The 20,982-nt window shown below is 56.7% G+C and overlaps 3 protein-coding genes across 12 annotated transcripts in view; 2 read left to right on the forward strand and 1 right to left on the reverse strand.

Annotated features, from left to right (window-relative positions):
* On the forward strand, nucleotides 99-9,301 carry TRMT1 (tRNA methyltransferase 1). Of its 2 annotated transcripts, none has more exons than XM_021079963.1 (17): nucleotides 99-209; nucleotides 435-719; nucleotides 802-857; nucleotides 1,081-1,214; nucleotides 1,370-1,557; nucleotides 2,982-3,097; nucleotides 3,181-3,293; nucleotides 5,420-5,568; nucleotides 5,751-5,837; nucleotides 5,916-5,985; nucleotides 6,228-6,362; nucleotides 6,456-6,541; nucleotides 7,255-7,363; nucleotides 7,450-7,526; nucleotides 8,576-8,695; nucleotides 8,798-8,930; nucleotides 9,124-9,301. In XM_021079963.1, exons 2-17 carry the CDS (start codon nucleotides 460-462, stop codon nucleotides 9,271-9,273), a joined length of 1,983 nt encoding a protein of 660 aa, XP_020935622.1. In that variant the 5' UTR covers nucleotides 99-209; nucleotides 435-459; the 3' UTR covers nucleotides 9,274-9,301.
* LYL1 (LYL1, basic helix-loop-helix family member) lies at nucleotides 10,585-16,400 on the forward strand. The gene is given in 6 exon segments (XM_005652880.3): nucleotides 10,585-11,529; nucleotides 12,160-12,166; nucleotides 12,475-12,589; nucleotides 12,592-12,826; nucleotides 12,910-13,001; nucleotides 13,856-16,400. Coding segments are annotated over 4 exon segments (837 nt in total). The 5' UTR covers nucleotides 10,585-11,529; nucleotides 12,160-12,166; nucleotides 12,475-12,495; the 3' UTR covers nucleotides 14,272-16,400.
* Nucleotides 14,785-20,982, reverse strand: part of NFIX (nuclear factor I X) — a 101,784-nt gene continuing 95,586 nt past the window's right edge. For all 9 annotated transcript variants that reach the window (XM_021083712.1, XM_021083711.1, XM_005652881.3 and 6 more), the window contains one exon: nucleotides 14,785-19,032. Coding sequence is in view for 5 of the 9 variants with exons in the window: in XM_021083711.1 (XP_020939370.1) it covers nucleotides 19,018-19,032 (15 nt within the window). In the remaining 4 variants the exon portion in view is untranslated. The remainder of the gene's footprint in view (nucleotides 19,033-20,982) is intronic.

The raw sequence follows: 20,982 nt of genomic DNA on the forward strand, positions 1-20,982 counted from the left end.
GGAGCCGCAGTGATTGAGGCCACCACACAACACGTTCAGCTCTTTGCGCCGTGCATTTTGATTCCCGCTGCCCACTGTAGGTAGCATCACTGATTGACTGGATTCTGTCACGTGACGTGCCCTCCCACTGTGCCAACATGGCGGCGCCCAGGTCCTAATCCGGGAAACGTGCACCGAAATTAATTCGGTTTTCCGTGCCGCGAGAGAAGGTGAGGAGGGCCTGGGCGACGCGAGGAGGGATCCTGGCCAGGGGCGGGCCCGCTCGAGGGCTTCCAACTTCGTAGGGGCAGTTCTCCAAAGACGGGGGGAGTGGTGTCAATTTACCGAGGCCTCAGAGTCTCCTTAGTCCCTACTTTAGTGACATGTAAGCCACCCTGCCCGGGAACGCACCTCTCTGATGTTCTCCCTGTTCCCTCCCCTGCCCTCCGAACCAGGCTTGGTTGGCAGAGGCGCCCGCGGATGTCCCGTGGGAGGATCGTTCTGTGGCTAAGCCTGACTCTCCGCTCCGCCCGCAGTATCTGTAGAGCCCGGTTTATGGAGGGGCAGCCCCAAGGGCCGCCAGATCCAGCGGCAATGGAGAATGGCACCGAGCACCGCGGAGAAGAGTTCCCACCTGAGGCTCAGGAGACGACGGTCACCGAGGGGGCCGCCAAAATCGTCTTCCCCAGCGCCAACGAAGTTTTCTACAACCCGGTGCAGGAGTTCAACCGGGACCTGACGTGAGTAGGGGTCCCAGATTAGCTTGGCAAAGGGCAGTGGGTCTGTGCGGATGAGGAGATGTGAGCTGACTGTCTCCCGCAGATGTGCTGTGATCACCGAGTTTGCTCGCATTCAGCTTGGGGCCAAAGGAATTCAGAGTGAGTGAAGGTCCGGGTTCCTGGTGGGCAGGGGTGTCACACAGCTCTCTCCTTGCCCCGCCCCTTCACGCTCTTACATTTCAGAAAGGCTCCAGCCCTTTCTGTTCCAGGGACTTTGGGGAAGATTTTCTTTCCTGGATCTTCTGAATATTCTGAAGAGCAGGGGAAGGTTTCTCAGAGGGCACTTTGATATCCTCTGACTTGCACTTCTGGGTGGCTGCAGTCAAGGTGCCAGGTGAGAAGGACTTGCAAAAGGTGGTGGTGGACTTGTCGGAGCAAGAGGAGGACAAAGCTGAAGTGAAAGAGGGTGCCCCAGGAGACCAACCTGGAACAGCTGCCGTGGGGGATATCTGCGAGGTGGGCCCTGAACATAGAAGGTGGCAGTTCTGGGGTCCAGTGGGTGATGAAGGAAGGGAAGAGCTGTAGGAGGTGGGTGGGGGAGTGGTTCTTCTCTGGGCCCAGCAGAAGATGGAGATATCCATGTGAATAGGGCTCCCTGCTTACTCCAACAGGAAGGCCTGCGAGTGCTGGAGGGTCTGGCAGCGTCAGGGCTACGTTCCATTCGCTTTGCCAGAGAGGTGCCTGGGCTCCGATCCGTGGTTGCCAACGATGCTTCTGCCAGAGCCGTGGATCTCATGCGCCGCAATGTACAGCTCAATGATGTAGCCCACCTTGTACAGCCCAGCCAGGCAGATGCCCGGTAGGTTCTGGGCAGTAGAGGCTGGTTGCTGGAAGGTGCTTTCTGGAACAAAGTGGCCTGGAGTTAAATCCTAGCTATGTCATATTCTTGCTCTGTGACCTTGGGAGAGTGGCCTTAACCTCTCTAAGCCCTAGTTCCTTTGTCTGTAAAACAAAGACAGTAGTCTTACAGGGATTGCTATACTGATTTAAGCGAGTTATACTTGTAATGGCTTGTGTTCTGAGTTAGGAATAAGTACCGTTACCGTTTCCATTTGAGACTTAATTTCTTATACTTTTATTCAGTCGAGTAAACCAGTGTGGATCTAGGGTCTGCTATGTGCCAGGCACTGTTAGCATCAGGACTGAGTCAGTAAACAATACAGGCAAAATCCCTGACTTTGTGGAGTTTGTAATGCAGGGATCAGCAAACTGCAGCCTGCAAGTCCCGAAGCTTGGGTTTTTTTTTTTTTAATGGCCTGCCATCTAAGAATCTAAGAATGTCTTTTACATTTTTAAAGGTCGAGCAAAAGAATGTTTTTTATTCTTCACAAAGCCTAAAATATTTACTTCTCGATCCTTTACAGAAAAATAATTAATTAAAAACCTTTGCTTTCCTAACCATATTATAAACTAATAGATTATAACAAATAATCATGATAAATAAGTAAACTGTCAGTATACTAGAGGTGAGAAGTTCTGGGGGCAGGGAGAGGATACATGGTACAAGAGACGAAGGAAGGAAAGGAGAAGGTAGCAGTTTTAAATAACACGGTCAGGGAGTTCCCAGGGGGCCTAGTGGTCAAGGATTCAAGTTGTCACTACTTTAGCTTGGGTTTAATCCTGGCCCCTGGAACGTCTGCATGCCTCAGAAAAAAATAAAGAATAAAGACATAGGAGTTTCTGTTGTGGCTCAGTGGGCTAAGAACCTGACTAGTATCCATAAAGATGTGGGTTCTATCCTGGCCTCACTCAGTGGGGTAAGGATCCAGCATTGCCAAAAGCTTGCAGCTCCAGTTGGACTCTTAGCCTGGGAACTTCCATATGCTACAGGTGTGGCCCGGATAAATAAATAAATAAATAACAAGGTCAGGGTAGGATGTTGAGAAAGTAGCATTTGCCTTTTCTTAACCTACAAAGAATAACAATAGTTACAAATCCAGGGAAAACTGTGTGATTACATGAGTAAATGAATCTAGAACCTGCGGTGCCAGTTATATATGTGCCACATCAGACTTAGCTGTTATTTTTGCTGTTGTTAGATGGGTGAACAAGCCCAAGGATGAAGTGTTAATGCAATCAGCAAATGGCTAAGCCAGGATCTGAAGCTGGGCAGCTTGCCCCTGAATCCAGGCCCAAACCATCACAGCACATGAGTGAACATGTATAGGGGACAGAGTAGGCCCCCGGTGCAGGGGGCTGAGGACCTGGGCCTCTTGCTCCCAGGATGCTGATGTACCAGCACCAGAAGGCATCAGAGCGGTTTGATGTCATCGACCTGGATCCTTATGGCAGCCCTGCCCCTTTCCTGGATGCAGCTGTGCAGGCCGTGAGTGAAGGAGGTGAGGCCAGCCTGATTCAGGGGTCTGTAGGGCACAGGGCTTGGGGTCTTGGAGGGTCCTCACCGCTCGGTCCCTCTCCACAGGGCTGCTGTGTGTGACCTGCACGGACATGGCAGTGCTGGCGGGGAACAGCGGGGAGACGTGCTACAGCAAGTACGGGGCCATGGCCCTTAAGAGCCGGGCCTGCCACGAGATGGTGAGGGGGCTCCCAGCACTCCTTCCCACCCTAAGACCTGCTCAGCTTCCTTCCTGGCTCAGCAGCCTGGGCCAGATCCAGCCTAGGGTATTGACCACAAGCCAGTTCTTTAACCGGCATGGTTGCTGAGAGCATGGGCTGCCAATGGTGGTCCTCTAGGGGGGCCAGTAGCTTTGCCCAGGGTAAGAGCGTATGGTGACATTATTCTTTCTAGTATTCTGTCTTTTTTTTTTTTTTTTTTTTTTTTTTTTTTGCTGTGCCAGGGGCTATGTAGAAGCTCCCAGTCCAGGGATCAAATCTGTGCTGCAGGGAGTTCCCGCTGTGGCTTACCAGGTTAAGAACCCAACTGGGTTCAATCGATGCAGATGTGGGTCCGATCCCTGGCCTCTCTCAGTGGGTTGAGGATCTGGCATTGCCATGAACTGTGGCATAGGTTGCAGACGCAGCTTGGATCCCAAGTTTCATGGCTGTGGTGTATGCTGGCAACTTCAGCTCCATTTTGACCCCTTGCTTGGGAACTTCCATATGCTGTGGGTGTGGCCCTAAAAAGCAAAACTAACTAACTAACTAACTAACTGACTAAATAAATCTGCATCACAGCAGTGACAACGCCAGATCCTTTACCTGCTAGACTACCAGGGAACTTTGCTAGTATTCTCTATTTGAACAACTTGGGAACATTTTTAAAAATTTATTTTATTTAAAAAAATTTTTTTAGGGCCACGCTTGTGGCATATGGAAGTTCCTGGGCTAGGGGTCCAAGTGGAGCTGCAGCTGCCAGCCTCCCCCACAGCCAGAGCAACCCCACATCTGAGTCAAATCTGCGACCTACGCTATAGCTTGCAGCAATGCTGGATCTTTAACCCGCTGAGCAAGGCCAGGGGTCATACCCACACCCTCAGGGATACTGTGTCAGGTTCTTAACCTGCTGAGCTAAAGTGGGAACTCTCAAACTTTTTTTTTTTTTTTTTTTTTTTTTGCCTTTTTAGGGCCGCATCCATGGCATATGGAGGTTCCCAGGCTAGGGGCCAAATTGGAGCTGTAGCCACCGTCTACACCACAGCAACGTGGGATCCGAGCCACATCTGTGACCTACACCGCAGCTCATGGCAACGCCGAATCCGTAACCCACTGAGCGAGGCCAGGGATCGAACCTGCATCCTCATGGGTACTAGTCAGATTTGTTTCCACTGAGCCACGACGGGAACTCCCCGTTTTGGATTTCTCATCGTGGCTCAGTGGTTAATGAACCCAACTAGCATCCATGAGGACGCAGGTTCAATCCATGGCCTCACTCAGTGTGTTAAGGATCTGGCATTGCCGTGAGCTGTGGTGTAGGTCGCAGACGTGGCTCGGATCCCGAGTTGCTGTGGCGTAGACGGTGGCTACAGCTCTGATTTGACCCCTGGCCAGGGAACTTCCATATGTCTCGGTGCAGCCCTCCTAAAAAGCAAAATAAATAAATAAATAAAGGCAGTTTTCCCAGGTTTGTGTTTGGCTCTGGGTCCAGGTCCTAGTGTTGCTGGTAGCCTTGGGCACATGACTTCACCTTTTCTGGGCCTCTGTTTTTGCATCTGTGAAATGGGTCTGATGGTGGCCCAGACCCTGTGGGGGATTCACAAAGGCAGGGCTGGCTCTGTGAAAGGGCTGGGAAAGGAGGGCCCTTGTCCTTGCTCTTTAAGGGCCCTATTACCAGGTCAGTCTGGGAAGTGCTGCCTCCTTTCCTGTGTCTAAGGCTCCCTGAAGCCCCTGGCAAGGATAAGGCCCCAGAGGTTCTGTAGCACCTGGTACCCCCGTTTCCTGCCCACAGAACCCATTGGGTCCTTGGGTCACGTCACATAGGCGTGGAGCACGTGGACAATACTGATTGGAATAAGTCTGGTTTACGGGACCTGTGCTTCCCTTCATCATTTGTGCCCCCAGCAGAGCTGTTAGAGACAGACACATTGTGATTTCAAAGACGAGAGATCTGAGGCTGTCACTTGCCAAGGATCACTCAGGGCTGGGCTTGGAACCCAGGAAGTGGGCTCCATCTCTGTGCTTGTGAGCTCCTTGTGTGGCTCTGGGGTAGAGGGGTGGTGGCAGTGGGGGCAGGGCTGACAGCTGGCACCCATTCCCCATGCCAGGCCCTGAGGATTGTCCTGCACAGCCTGGACCTCCGTGCCAATTGCTACCAGCGCTTTGTGGTGCCGCTGCTCAGCATCAGTGCCGACTTCTATGTGCGTGTTTTTGTTCGTGTCTTCACCGGCCAGGCCAAGGTCAAGGCCTCAGCCAGGTTAGCCTGGGGCCAGGAAGGGTGATGGACAGGGGGAGGCAACAGGTCCTTTCCTGGGTTGGGGGTGGGGAATAGTCCTGCTCTGGGGAAATGGAAGCCCTAAAGGGGACCAAGTCAGCCTGAGGAAGTGTTGAGGTGTGTTGACAACATGAGGAATTGGTGGCCACTCTTGTCCCCTACAGCAAGCAGGCACTGGTGTTTCAGTGTGTAGGCTGCGGGGCCTTCCACCTTCAGCGCCTCGGCAAAGCATCAGGAGCCGCTGGTGGCCGGTGAGCAAGGGGTGGGAGAGGGAGGTGAAAGGGCACCCCAGCCAGGGTCGCCACCCCCAACCACCCCTCTCTGTGCAGGGTCAAGTTCTCTGCAGCCTGCGGTCCCCCTGTGGCCCCTGAGTGTGAGCACTGTGGGCAGCGACACCAGGTGAGCCTGGACAAGTATGGGGGCGGGGGGTCAAAGGGGCTTCAGGGGTCCTGGCAGTCCTGAGTCTTGCACATCTGGTGACACCAGGTGAGGCTGGGCAAGTGGGGGTGGTGCTTCAGGCGTCCTAGCAGTCCTGAGTCTTGCTCATCTGGTGACACCAGGTGAGGCTGGGCAAGTGGGGGTGGTGCTTCAGGCGTCCTAGCAGTCCTGCGTCTTGCTCATCTGGTCCCGGTGTGTCCAAGCTTGGTGGCCCCATGTGGGCAGAGCCCCTCCATGACCTGGACTTCGTGGGCCAAGTCCTTGAGGCTGTGAGTGCCAACCCTGGTCGCTTCCACACGGCGGAAAGGATCCGAGGGGTCCTGAGCGTCATCACTGAGGTAGGGACTGGGCCATGACCGGGAGAGGGCTCCTGCCTGTGCCCAGCCAGCCTCCTTCCATCTGCCCCACACCCAACCCATCCCCCCTTGTAGGAGCTCCCAGATGTACCTCTCTACTACACACTGGACCAGCTGAGCAGCACCATCCACTGCAGCACTCCCAGCCTCCTGCAGCTGCGGTGAGGGTGGGCTGGGGGTGGAATCATGCCTGGATGCCTTGGGGCAAGTTTGACCCCTCTTGGGCCAGAGTCCCCTGTGAAATGGAGATCTAACATGACCCAGGTCAGCGTTCCCGCGTGGCACAGCAGGTTAAGGATCCAGCGTTGTTACTGCATCAGCTACAGGTTGCTGCTATGGTGTGGACTTGATCCCTGGCCCAGGAAATTCCACATGCCGCAGGTGCAGCCAAAAAACCAAACAAACAAAAACATGACTCTGGAGTTCCTGCTGTGGTGCAACAGGATTAGTGGCATCTTGGGAGTGCTGGGACACACGTTCAAACCCCTGCCTGGCACAGTGGGTGCAGGATCCGGCATTGCTACAACTGAGGCTTGGGTTGCCACTGTGGGTCGGATCTAATCCCTGGCCCAGGAATTCCATATGCTGCGGTGGGGTGGCAAAAAAAGAAGGAAAGGAAGGAAAAAAACCCATGACACAGGTCTAGGGCTTCTGGTGCACAGGGACTTAAAACAGCTTTTAGAAGACGTAAGCCCTGGCCAGGGGGTTGTCTTACTGTTACGAGGCACATTATGCAGGCAGTGTTGTCACCAGGAGATGTGCAGCCATGCCAAATCCCTAAAATAAGGCTCACACCTGCCCCCAGGTCAGTACTGACTCGGGGGTCCAGGCTCTCCCTCACAATCTCCCCCCCAACCCCACCCCCGGTCCCCAGGTCAGCCCTCCTCCATGCTGGCTTCCGGGTCTCACTCTCCCATGCCTGTAAGAACGCAGTGAAGACGGACGCCCCCTCCTCGGCCCTCTGGGACATCATGCGCTGCTGGGTGAGGCCAGGCCTGGCCAGATGGGATGGGGAAGGCAGGGGATAGTTAGTGGCAGCATCCTGTGACCTCTGACCTTTGCCTCCCAGGAGAAGCAGTGTCCAGTGAAACGGGAGCGCCTGTCAGAGACCAGTCCAGCGTTCCGCATTCTCAGCGTGGAGCCCAGGTACAGACATAGGCAGGGATACAGCTGCCCTCCGGCACGGGAAGCAGACAACACAGACACATCCACTCGCAGACACATGCTTATTGTTCAAATGAGATCCACAATTCAATTGCTTCTCTCCCTCTGCTTCTGCCCTTACCCTATTCTGGCCCCATTACTATACCCTGGGGGCCAGTAGTCTCCTTTGCCCTGAGCCCCCAGCTCCTGCCCCCCTAGTCTCTTCTCTGTGGCAGCCAGGGGGCACCTGTGAGCACAAGTCAGACCCCCTCCCTTCTTTGCTCAGAGCTCTCAGTGGCTCCCACTGACTCAGTAGAAACCTGGTTCTGTCTGCCTGCCCTCCCTCATCTCCCCATCACCTACCTGCCCTCATGTGTCCCCTCCCCCCCATTCTGCACTGGCCTCACCCAAACTCACCAGGCACAGTCCCCCTCAGGGCCTTGGCATGACCTTTCCTTCTGCTTATAGCGCTGTCTGCAGGTCCCCTCATGGCTTTTCTCTCAGCATCTTCAGGTGGTTCTGCTGCCCTGCCCTGCACTGCACTCCTTCCCAGACTCCCCAGTCCCTCCACCCTGCTCTCTTTTCCCCCAAACTCTCATCACATGCCCTAATACAATATAATTTGCTGATTTTTTTTTTTTTTTTCTTTTTTGGCTGCCCCACGGCATATGGAGTTGCCAGGTCAGAGATGAGATCCAAGCCACAATTGCAACTTACGCCACAGCTGCCACAGTGCTGGATCCTTAACCCACTATGCCAGGTCAGGGATCGAACCCGCATCCCAGAGACACCGCCAATCCCGGGGCACCACAGTGGGAACTCCAATTTGCTGATTTCTGATTTGCCCCATTGCTTGTCTGTCTCATGTGGTAGAAAATCAGCTCTGCCAGCAGCAGGCTTTAGGCACACTGTAGGCAATCAACAAATGTGTATTAAATGAATGATAGAATCCTGACATCTGCACACACAGCTTTCCCAGGGTACACGGAGCTGCACAGAGGTGGGTAGGCCGTGGGGCAGTTGCCCTTCAGACCCCACCCCCATTTCCCCAGGCTGCAGGCCAATTTCACCATCCGGGATGATGCCAACCCCAGCTCCCGCCAGCGAGGACTCAAGCGCTTCCAGGCCAACCCCGAAGCCAACTGGGGTCCCCGGCCCCGTGCCCGGCCAGGGTGAGCAAGAGTGGGGTGGAGGTGGGGCTTGGCTTGGGGCAGGGGGCGGGGGAGTCAGGGCAAAGGCCAGGGGAAGTCCCAGTTACTCACATCCCTACACAGAGGCAAGGCAGCAGGCGAAGAAGCTATGGAAGAGAGACGCAGGCTGCTCCAGAATAAGCGGAAAGAGCCACCTGAGGACCCAGCCCAGCGGGCTGCTCGGCTCAAGACATTTCCCTGCAAGAGGTTCAAGGAGGTGAGGTGCCCCCTAACCCACACCGAAGCACACATGGGTTCCCTTCCCAGCAACAGGGCAGGGCCAGGCAGAGCTGGGAGAACCAGGGCCAGGTGAGTGTGTGGGAGTGAGCTCTCCATCTAGGACAAGAACCCAGCAGAGGTTGCCAAGTTCCAGGCCTGGGTTCATTCACACCCACCATACCTCTCACCAGGGCACCTGTCAACGGGGGGACCAGTGCTGCTACTCGCATAGCTCCCAGACACCCAAGGCCACTGCTGAAGCTACCCCCACTGACTGTCCAGAGGCCCCCAGTCAAAACCCCCTTGGGCCTGGGGCTGCTTCTGGTCTAGGCATAGATTGAGCGAATAAAGTTTTCACCTTCCCCTGACTGTCATTTGTCTGTCTATCTGCCTGAGGGGCTCTGCTCATCTCTCTAGCTGCCTGTCTGGGGTCTGTCCATCTGTTTTAACTCCATGGGGAGCTCTGTGCCTCTGGGGTTGGTTTGTCCCGGCCTGAATGAGGTCCTGTCAGTGTGTCAGTGTTTCTTTTTTTTTTTTTTTTGCTGCACCCTCAGCTTGTGGAAGTTCTTGGGCGAGGGATTGAACCCATGCTGCAGTTGCAACCCTCACCACATATGTGGCAAAGCTGGATCCTTAAGCCATTGCACCACAAGGGAACTTCCCTGTCAGTGTTTCTGAATGGAGTATTCTGTGTGCTGGGGAGGCGGGAGCTGATCATCTGCCTGCAAGGTGCTCAGCCACCCATTTGCCGGCACCTGCGGTTCCTGAGGTGGCCACGGGGCGGCAGCCGTGCTTTCACGCCCGCGAGGGCCTTTACCCCCTTCCTCTTCCTCCCATCCTCCCAGCATCCCTCAGTGCTCCCAGAACGCGGGCACGCGCACAGGCGGGTGCTCTAGCCACCGCGCCCCCATATGGACTTCTCGCTCCCGGCTCCCCGCTGGGGCCTTGGCGGAAGCCAGACCGGAACCAGGCGCCTTGCGCATCCGCTCCAGACCAGGTGCTTCCTGCCCTGCGGCCCCTCAGGCTGCACACTGAGGCACCCGGCAGCTTGCTGCAACCCCTCCCCCCCGGGGGGGGGCAGGGGGCTGGTGTGTTAACAGAGAGGCCTGGGGCCCAATCGCCATCCTGCCACGTGGTAGCTGTGGGACCTGCAAGCACCCTTCACCTTGCTTCATCCCCATCTGTAAAATGAACCTAATTCCAGAACCCATCCTATTAGCTTGGATACCACTGTTAACAGATGCTTAGGACTGTACTCTTGCTTCTCTGGGACAGTAGGATTGTGGCTTGTGGGGTCCTGAGCCTCACCTGATTCCTAAGAGGGTGGTGATGGTGGCAGCTGAGGGCCTACCTGCGGCTCCTGCAGTCACCCAGATACACACTGGGCAGAGCTTGACCGACCCAGGTGGGAGGGTGCTGGGGATAAACAACAGTGTTGTCCACTGATTACTTAGTTGTATCTGGTGGCCCTCTCTTCGTGAGGTCCGGCAGGATTTTGAGTTTTACCGCCATTCCAAGATTATTTACTCCACATCTCTTTGTCGCTGCCCACCCTGAAGTGGTCAGCACCGTGGGATGAGGGCCAGGGATCTCCAAGCTGGGACTATGTGATCCTGTGATATAGAGGCCCAGGACTGTGGGAACCTGTTGGGGGCACCTGTTAGAGAAAGTTCTGCCAGCTCTGGCACCATAGGAAATCTCCCCCAGCTGTGGCACTTCCTCTCACCCTCCTAGGCCTGGCAAGGTGGTGAGGATGGTGCACTGGGGGCCCAAGACACCTGCCTAGGGTGGACACCCAAGGCCAGACTGGCAGAACTGCCCTCCAGTCAGTGCCCCACACCGGGGTGGGGTTGGCAGAAAGGCGCGGGAAGCACTTTGTAGAAAGAGGAACCAGGCAGGGTGAGGAGAAGGGGGCCCCAGGTCACGAGGCCCCAGCGGGGCCGGAAAGGGCTCTCCACCCTCATGAGTACAGACACAGCAAGGGGTATTCAAAGCTGGAGGACAAACCCGAGTGACATAGGGGCCACTGCAGCCCTACCTTGGTTCTCTTCTGTGTGCATCTGGGCACCTCGGGCCCAGGGGTGTGCACTAGGGCCAGGATCCTCTAGTGCCTGGGGGACGGAAGGTAAGGCCCTGAGGGGTGACAGACCGTCCAGCATGTGCCAGCGGGGGGCGGGGCCATGAGGCCCGCGCGCGCTCGGAGATCCCCGCCTGCCCGCCTGCCGGTTTCCTCCGGGGTCAGCCCGGCTCCTTATCAGGCGCGGCCAGGCCCTTATCTGCACTAGCCCAGCATCCTCTGGCCACTGCGCCAGGGGTGAGAGGGAGGAAACCAGGCCGCCAGGGGCGGGGAGAGGGCGGGCGGCCCAGAGCTGCACACTTTCCCTGGAGGGACCTACGCTGTTGCCGCCGCGGTGGCCCTTGGGAGCCGAAGAAGAGAGGCGGCCCCATGCCACGGCCCAGACAAGGCGGCCAGCTGCCAGCGGTAAGGAGCGCAGAGGCCGGAGCGGGGTGGCAGCGCCTGCCTGAAGCCGTAACCGCATCCTGGCCCTGAAGGACCGAATCAGGGCCCATCAGCAGGCAGCCGGACCAGTGCTGGGGTAAGAGTGGTGTGGGCCTGAAGCGGGATCTTGGACCCACCTGCATTCATTCATTCGTTCCTTCCTTCATTCATCTGGGGGGCCCACTAAGTAAGAGGTCAGGCCAGCTTCCCCACTGCCTAGCTAGGGAAGACAGGGCAGATGGGTCAGGAATCCCAGACATTGCTGGGACGCTGGGCCATGGGGCCAAGAGGGACCAGGGCTGTGTGAGTAGGGTGCACAGGGGTGAATGCTAATGGGGTAGGGAGGGTGGGAGGACACCAAAGCCAGAGGGAGGACTGGAACCTGACTTTGTACTGGGCAGTAGGGCTAGCATTTGGAGTCATAGTGTCAGAGGTGGGGTTGCAAGGTTAGTAAGGGGGATGTTTTTAGGGGGAGTGGTCATTGGAGTGATTACGGAGGACTTTCAGAGTCTGACATGGAGACAATGGGAAGAGCCTCAGAGTTATAGCTGAAGGCCACATGGTCAGCCTGGGGACAGTGGTCAGTGATGGAGCAGTCAAAACGGTGGAGGGACTCCAAGGTCACATGGTATCAATGAAGAATCTCGGGATCAGATCTGAGGGTCACAGGGAGCCTTCTGGGGTCACAGGGTCCATCAAGGATTTCCTTCCTTGTCCCTCCCTCCAGGCTCCAGGTGAGAGAGGATTCTGGAAAAAGGGAATTTGCTCAGGGGCTCCACAGCTGAAGCCTCACCGACAGCTCAGAAGCACTACTGCTGAGCTCAGCGCTGCCCGGCACCTCCTGCCCTTGTGTTGGACCCCCTCTCATGTCCTGGTAGTTTCTGGACCCATCCCCCATCAGCCTTTGCCTATTGAACTGCCATCCTCCCCCCCTCCCCCACGCCACGTTGCTCTCCCATTTGAGGACCCTCAAATGGACTAAGGGTGGGGGGTAGCTTCTGATTCTCCCCTCCCCACTCTACTGGCTTCCTTCCTCGCACAGGTGAGCTCCTCCTTGGGGTCCATGTGCCCACCCGAGGCCCAGGCAGAGGTGGGCCCCACCATGACGGAGAAGGCCAAGATGGTGTGTGCCCCCAGCCCAGTGCCTGCCCCACCCCCAAGCCTGCCTCACCGGGGCCCCCAAAGGCAGAGGAGGTGGGCCACAGAGGCTCCTCACCACCCAGGCTGCCCCCTGGTGTGCCAGTGATCAGCCTGGGCCACACCAGGCCCCCAGGGGCAGCCATGGCCAGCACGGAACTAAGTGCCCTCCGTCCCCCGCTGCTGCAACTCTCCACCCTGGGAACTACCCCGCCCCCGCTGGCCCTGCATTACCACCCTCACCCCTTCCTCAACAGGTCAGTGGGGGACTGGGACCTGGGAGGAATCTGGGGCCAGGGTCCTTACCCACAAAGCATTAGTGACCCACGACCCCTTACAGCCTCTACATTGGGCCAGCAGGACCTTTCAGCATCTTTCCTAGCAGCCGTTTGAAGCGGAGACCAAGCCACTGTGAGCTGGAGCTGGCCGAGGGTGAGTATGGGTTTGTGTTCCCACAGCCGTCTTTGCTGGGACCCACATCTGTCCCCTACCCTTCCAGAGGGAGAGGTGTTGCCAGTGCACACACACACAGGACAGCCCACACGGGGGCTCAGTACTCAGATTACACCCATGTGCAAAACCACAGACCCATGGCCAGTTCCACACGACCACAGCCACCCATCAAGCCACAAGGAGTCATGGCAAAACACAATATGGCATGGGGGCTACAAAATGACAGCTCCACTCAAACACAGAGCCGCACAGGAAACAGCCACAGGACAACAGTCAGGCAAGAGACAGCCACACAAGAGATAGCCACAGGACCACAACCACACCGGAGACAGATAGACAACCACAGCCACTGAGGTCGGCCACACAGGAATTAGCCATACGACCACAACCACATGGCAAGATCACACACCACAGCCATTTAGATACACCAGGAGTTCACATGGCCATCTGAGGCCTGAACAGGACCAAAGTCACAATGAGAGAAACTCGCACACCCAGCCACACACAGGATGAGAACAGCAGGGACGGCTCCCTAGACCGGGAGCCACAGGAAACATTTCCCTAGGGAACCTCTGCCATGGACAGAGGTACAGAAGCTTGGGCCTGTGATATTCCTTGTCTAGGCAGCCGGGGGGGTTAGGGTGCGGGGGCTGCTAACTGAAAGGAGAGCTACACGTGGATCCTATACATGGATCCCTTGGGTGGAGAAAAAGCCCCAGCCCATCGCCAGTGTTGAAGTCCCCATGAGGGAGGGCACTAGGAGCCTGAAATAAGAGCAGGTGGGGGTGCCCCGCGCCGGGCCTTGGCGCCAACCCTGCCGCTCCTGTCCGCAGGGCACCAACCCCACAAGGTGGCCCGGCGCGTGTTCACCAACAGCCGGGAGCGCTGGCGGCAGCAGAACGTGAACGGTGCTTTCGCCGAGCTCAGGAAGCTGCTGCCAACGCACCCGCCCGACCGGAAGCTGAGCAAGAACGAGGTGCTCCGCCTTGCCATGAAATACATTGGCTTCCTGGTGCGGCTGCTACGCGACCAGGCGGCAGCTCTGGCCGCAGGCTCCGCCTCGCCGGGGCCCCGCAAACGGCCCGCGCACCGAGGGCTGGACGACGGTGCCCGCCGCGGGCTGTGTCACGGGGCCGAGGTGGTGGCGCGCCCGCAGCCTGCGCCGGTAGCCGGCCCCGACGGCAGCCCCGGTGGTGCTGCCCGGCCCATCAAGACAGAGCAAGCGGCTGTGAGCCCGGAGGTTCGGTGATCTCCACGGTGTTGCCTCTGAGCCGAGAGGCACAGGGAACTAAGCCCAGGGGCGTCCAGGAAAGGGCGGGCGATGCGCAACACCTGCTCTGGAGCGAACTCTCCCAAAGAGGGACAATCGAGGACGTCCCCTTCAGGGGAAAGGGCCTGGGGGTCTGTAAGGGCGACGTCGCCCCCAGGGGCCCTGCAGACCCTTTTATCACCCACCGCCCGCTAGAAGTCCGCGTCCCCCTCCCGGGGGCGAGGTCCGGGAACGAACATATCAGAGCTGTCATCGGACCCAAGCGGTGCCTCATTTTTCCGCTCTGTGGTGGTCACCGAATGAAGTGGGGAGAGGCCGGAGAACCTTCTTTCTCCCCTGCGCCCCCTCATGGAGATTCAGAGATAACTCGCTCCTCGACGGTGTCCGCGGCCTGCCTGGCTGGAAAAAGAGGCGCAGAATCCACGCGGTGGCCCCAACCCACCGATCCCAAACAAGTCCCGCACGATCGCGTTAGCGAAGGCTCAAGCGCTCTTGCTTTTGTTTTTCTTTATTTCTTTATTTCACATACACATTAGCCATTCAATGGAGAAGCCGGAGAGAGTCAGGCAAAGATGGTATAACAGAAGCGCAGTGACGGGGGCGGGGTTGGGTGGGGCAGGGCGGAGAGGGAACAAACGGGCTGGCTGCCTACTTGCATTCCGCTAGGACACTGAAAACCCAGAAAACAAAACAGACAGTAAACTACCCTTGTTTCTTATGTATCTCAGTGCAGAGACGGGGGTGGAGGGCAGAGAGAGGGGGAGACCAGGCTGAAGGAAGAGGAGCGGAGGGACAGGGGACGCTAAGGGGGAAGCACACCAAATCCATTAGTACTATATATAGAGATACTCGTATATACTGCGTTTCTTAGCCTAAGAAGAAACTTGTTTGACGGGACGGGCGGCCTTTGCGGTCCGCGATGCTGGTGCTGGTCGGGCGCACGGATCTCCCGGGGCCGAAGCGGAGCTGGCCCAGGCTGGCTTGCGGGGGGAGGGGGGCGCCCCAAGGGTGGGTGGGGGGAGCAGAGGCGGGGCTGGGGTGCCCCTCGGGCTCTCGATTGGGGGACAATAGTTCTCGTGACTTTATTGCTCCTTTATTTTCTCTCGTGTAGGGGGGTCCGTTCAGCACGGTCGGGGTGGGGAAATGGTGGGTCGTCTGAGCCACCCGGCCCCTCTGGGACCCAGAGCGCGGCGTCCGCTCCGCCAGCACGGGGGTGAGAACAAGGCACTAGGTCGGCCGGCCAGCGCGGGGGCGGGTGTGTAAGGCAGTCGACGGGGTTGGTTGCAGGGTAGGATGGGGCTGTGTGCGGGGCCGTGTGCGTGCGTGCGTGCGTGCGCGGGCCTGGGCTAATCGATCTGTCAGCTTGGCTGGTCCTGTCCTGGAGCGTCGAGCCTTCCCCGTGCTCCCCGGAGGGTAACGGGGGTGGGGGTGGGAGGAGTGATGTTGAGTCGCGGGCGTTGGGAAAAGGGGGTAGGAAACTACCAACTTGCTGAGCGCGCTCCTGATAATGCTGGTGAGGGTCAAGTTGGCGTCTGGCTCAAAGAAGGACGCTCGGGGCGGAGAGGGAGGGAGGGGGACGTTTGTTCGTTGGCATTGACCTCTGCGGGGGAGGGGCTGGGGACCCGCCGCCGCGCCCCCGTGCCCGGACGCGGATGGGGCGAGGAGGGAGCGCTGGGCCCCGGGGAGGGGGCGCCCGGGGAGACCCGCGGCCAGAGCAGCCCGCCGCCGGGCGCATGCCGCTGTCCCGTTCCGTTAAACTCAACAAAGAAGGGATATGCGTGTTCCTAACAAGTGCAGGATATTTAATTGATTCATAAACTTATGTATAATAGTTTGTGGGTTTTTTAAAACGTACTTTATAATGTAAGAAGCACCAGGGTTTTTATGTTGAATTATCTTTAAAGTAATTTTCTCTCGTCCTTTTCCTTTTTGATCTTGTGTTGATTTTTTGTAATGTCGAGGTGGTTGGTTTTTTTTTTTTAATTCTAAAATGTGAACGTTTCCTTCAGCCCTCCCACCGAAACCGAGAACGAACGACGAAACAAATAAAAACCCCAGATCATCCTCGTCAACGCAGGAAGACGACTTAAAAAAAAAAAAAAAAAAAACAGAAAACTGAAAAGGAACCAAAAAAAAAAAAAAAAAAAAGGAAAAAACACTCAGCTTTCGTTATCCCCGCGCAGGGCGGGGCAGGCCCGGTTCTTTTAGCGTCCCCAGAGCCGCGAGGACATTACAACAAAAATAGAATTTTTTTCTTAATCTCTTAACATACAAAGATAGGAAAACTCTCTGATGCATTGCACTTGGTTCAGTGAAAAAAAAAAAAAAGTTCATTTCCCCCATATATATTTTTTTTTGTGGGTTTTTTTCTCTTCTAACACATCCCCACATCTCCTGTCGCCCTTGTCGCCCCTCGCCTGCCCCTCACAACGACACTTGGGAAAGGAGCGGCCCCCCACCCCACCCCACCCCCTGTGCCCACCCGGGCAGCCCTGCAGGGTGCGCTCCCGCCCGGGCCCAGCTGGCCTGCAGCTTCCGACCTCGCCTGGGCGGGCGCCCCGCAGACCCCTTCCCCCGCGAGCCTACCGCACCCGCGGCCCCGATTGTCTTCGAGGGAAGGGGCGTGTGCGGGCAGGGGGTCAGGGGGTCCCTTCTGCTCCCCTCTCAGCTCTGACCCTGTTTAGCCAACCAAACTGAAAAATCATTGCACTTTGACCGCGCGTCACGCCCGGCCCCCCCCGCCCCCCTCCCCCCGCCCTACTCCCCACGACCCCCCAGGCTCCCGCGGGATCCCCTGTCCCTGCTTCTCAGACCCGGTCCTCCCCAGGGCTGCACGCGGATGGGGGAGGGGCTTTGCTCAACATCCAATAAAAGCCACCCTGGAGCCGGCCACCTAGTGGCTTCCAGCTGGGGACCTGCACCACTGGCTGGCCCCTTTTGCCCCAGGTAAGGGCCTTCCTCTCCTCCCTAGCCACCTCCCACCCCTCCTTCCCTCCCTTTGCTTGGGGCCACAGCCTCACAAACTAGATTCACAATAAATAAAGCCCATAACCCACCCCTATGTGGTGCAATGTTGGGTTGATTGACTTTCAGAGGATCCTGACCTGTGCTTTGTGTTTTCAAACAGTTAAGAAGGAGAGAGAAAGAGAGAGAGAGGCACAAGGACTCCAGATGGGGGCCAAGGAGGGAGATGCAGGGAGGAGGGAGTAAGGCACAGAAAGACAAGCCAGAGGGGCCAAGTCACACCCTGGAAGAGGGCTGGGTGTGCTCATGCTCCCCTCCCTCCCAGGGGGGCTTCTGAAGACCCTCTGGACAGGCCCCCAACCATCCCTTGGGGGAGGAGGGAGCTGCCGGGGAGGGGGGAGAGCTACTTCCTGTGGTGTGTTATCAAATTGTTCCCAAGTTGCTCAAATGGAGGAGTTCCCAATTGCAACAGCAAAAACCCTAAACAATGAATGCCCCACCCCTAAATAAAGAGTAAAGACAGTACAGCTGAAATCCAGAGAGAAGTGGCCATGGGGTGGTGTGGTGGGAAAAGAGGGGGCAGAGAAAAGCTCCAAAACACTTTTGAAAAAGGACCGACACCCAACACCCTCCAAAGGAACAGAAAGTCGGCGAGTAGGACGCCTACCTAGCGCAGGTGGAGGTTTAGCCGACAGCAGCGGCGGCTGCCCCGCCTCGTCCTCCTCGCTCGCCTCCGGGGTCCCCTTTCTGCTCCACTCTCCGGCCCGGCCACAGCAGGGCTGTCTTGTGTGAGGGGCAGGGGCAGGGACCGATAGGGCGGAGCGAGGGCACCTGCATGCGGGACTGGGGTTTGGGGGCGACCTGGGGCTAAACTCCCCTCATGTGTGGCTGTCAGGAGAGTAACCTTCCTGGCCTGCCTTGGGAGAGAGGGAAGAGGGGACCTGTCCCAGGCTGGGATGGGCCATTGAGAGCATTCCGACTTTTTCCTATGGACTGTACAGAGGGGTTTGGGGCCCCAGGAACTGCCCCGGCAGCTCGGGGTGGGGTGGCAGAACACCCTCCATTCTGGGAGCACGAAACTAGCTCCAGGAGATTCCCCCTTGCCCAGCCGAGGTGGAGGGGGTGCTTCTAGCCTGAGGGTGGGGCAGGGGGACCTGCAGGCCACCCTGCCTCACCCGGTCTGGAGCAGCTGGGGGAAGAAGCCAGAGGCAAAGGCAGTGAGGGAGGGAGGGGTGGAGTCTGGAGGGAAGAGCCCTCTGGATCTGCACCCCATCATCTTTTCAAGCTGGTCCTCCAAGCTCCCCTACTGAAGCTCCGACCCTAGTCGAGGGTGGGGTTCCCCTAGGAAGGGTGAGGGTGGGGGACAGGCCCCTTCAGAATTGTGCTGGTTGCTTTGTTTGGGGATTTTGTTCCTTCCCCAGAAGGCCAGGACGGGATATGGGGGGAGGAAGGCAGTTCTGCATCCTTTCTTTTCTGTCCTCTACTTGACAGAGTCTGTTTTGCATGTTTCTTTCTGCTTGGCTGCTGGTGCACAGCTCCACTGAGACCTCTTCTGAGGGCTCTCCAAGAGAACTGGGCTGCTTCTGGGGGCCTGCAGGGGTCCCCGGGCTGGAGGAGAGAAGGGCTGAGTGGCTGACGACGTCTAATTTTTGCTTTTCGGTGGGGCTGGGCTGGGCTGGGGGATTTTTCCACGTCTCAAAATTTCTTCTCCCCCCGTTTGAGGAACCTCTTTTCATTTTGTCATTTCTTTCGTCGATCTTATCAGAGGAACCAGGACTGAAATGGGACAAAGAAGAGACAATATTGAGAAGAGCAAGGGCGGGTCCCTCCCCACTCCCACCAGGTCCTGTGACTCCAGGCTAATCCCAGCAGAGCCAAGGATACCGACACCTCACGCAGAGGTACAGCCCCACACTGTCGGTCCTTCCTGTAGGAATCCTGTCCCTGCCAAGAGACCCTGCCTCCCAGTGCTAGAGTCCAGCTGGCCTTCCCGTGGGCACTGTGCCCAGCGGGTGGGACCCCCATGGCTGGCACTGGCACAGGCACAGACCTGGGATCTGGCCATTTTTCCAATTGTTTAGGTTTTTGTGTGGGTCCTGGAGGGTGGGGGAGGATGCCAGGCTCCAGCTTTTGTCCCTAGAGGGGTTTAGGGAGTGGGGTGGGGGTAGCCTCAGCTTCTTGCTGAGTTTTCTTTCTGTCTCTTTGGATTAAAAGTAGAAATTCCTGTCTGTATACCTCAGCTAAGGTCCCAAAGGCTAAAAGGAGGGGTGGGCACCACATGGCTTTCTTTAGTCCCTAGCAGTACTGAGCCTGGGTGAAAGGACCAATAGCCCACTGGGCTTGATCTTCTATCCTCCTGGGCACTAACTAGGCCCTTTAGAACCACCTGAGGCTCCCTCGGGTGGGCATCACTTCCCTCAGGGTGCCAGCAGGGGGCGCCACATTCCCACAAACAGGCTCTGGGAACCACACAGCAAAAAACAAACCCAGGGTGGACCCCCAGGACTGGGCTGCCCTCTGCAAAAGGCTCTGGGCCTACCTCATGGCCAAGGGGCTGGGCGGAGAGGGGCTCCTCTATGGTCTACTGTATGCCTGGTGGTATCCTTGGGGCAAAACGGGGGTGGGGGTGTCCTTGAAAATGCATCTTGGGGCCTCTCCCAGGCTCTGGGTCACAGACTCAGATCTGCTGAGGCCCAGCAGAGCTAACTACAGAGCATGTGCCAGGTACTGACTCATTCTATCCTCGCTCCAACCCTTCACAGAAGCCAGGTGAAAAGAGGGTAGTTGACCTGCCTGAGGCCACAAAGCCTGCATGGCTGAGCTGGGACTCAAATGCAGTGGGCAGCTCAGTGTCGATGCTCCTAACTGCACGTGTGGTATGTTCACAGGGAGGCAGGGTCTATGGCGACCAGAACACCTGCACCTTGCCAAGGCTGTGGCCAAGACTGCCGCATCAGGGCAAGGGCCTAAGGCACCTAGATCAGCCAACTTTTCAAAAGAAGCTCAAAGTCCAGACACAGTGTCATGTGAAAATGTTCTAATATTTAAAACACTTATGGAGTTCGCTGGTGGGCTAGTGCTTAAGGATTTGGCATTGTCGCTGCTGTGGCATGGGTTTGATTCCTGGCTTGGGAATTTCCGCAGGCCAAGGGCACGGCCAAACAAACAGAAAAACACTTGTTTTGGTCACATGAATTATGCCTACAAGCCAGACTTCCCCCTCAGGTTCTGGTTTGGGACTGCAGGCCATCGTCCATTGTGAGATGGCAACACTGAGGTTTAGAGTTAGAAAGGGCCTTGGTTATATGAAATGATAGATGTTCACTAAGCCTACTGTAGTAATCATTATGTGCTGTATATTAAGTCAAATATTATATTGTATACCTTAAATTTATACAATTATACAATTATATATCAATAAAACTGGAAAAAAGAAGAAAGGGCCTCAGTGATCATCTAGAACTTTCTGCAACAATGGAATTTTTTTTTTTTTTTTTGCTTTTTAGGGCTGCACTCTCAGCACATGGAGGTTCCCAGGCTAGAGGTCTAATCATAGCTACAGCTTCCAGCTTATGCCACAGCCACAGCAACGCCAGATCCGAGCCTCGTCTGCAACCTACACCACAGCTCACAGCAACGCCAGGTCCTTAACCCACTGAGTGAGGCCAGGGATGGAACCCACAACCTCTCGGTTCCTAGTCAGATTCGTTTCTGCTGTGCCGCAAT

The sequence above is a fragment of the Sus scrofa genome, chromosome 2 (genome assembly GCF_000003025.6).
Source record: "Sus scrofa isolate TJ Tabasco breed Duroc chromosome 2, Sscrofa11.1, whole genome shotgun sequence".
In the NCBI taxonomy this organism is placed as follows: domain Eukaryota; kingdom Metazoa; phylum Chordata; class Mammalia; order Artiodactyla; family Suidae; genus Sus; species Sus scrofa.

Excerpts from the sequence above, each read along its gene's own strand:
- TRMT1 (XM_021079963.1), top strand. The coding sequence starts at position 460 with ATGTCCCGTGGGAGGATCGTTCTGTGGCTAAGCCTGACTCTCCGCTCC. Across the intron at positions 858-1,080 it reads TGGGGCCAAAGGAATTCAGA|TCAAGGTGCCAGGTGAGAAG; the intron begins GTGAGTGAAGGT and ends GGGTGGCTGCAG. Across the intron at positions 5,569-5,750 it reads AAGGTCAAGGCCTCAGCCAG|CAAGCAGGCACTGGTGTTTC; the intron begins GTTAGCCTGGGG and ends TGTCCCCTACAG.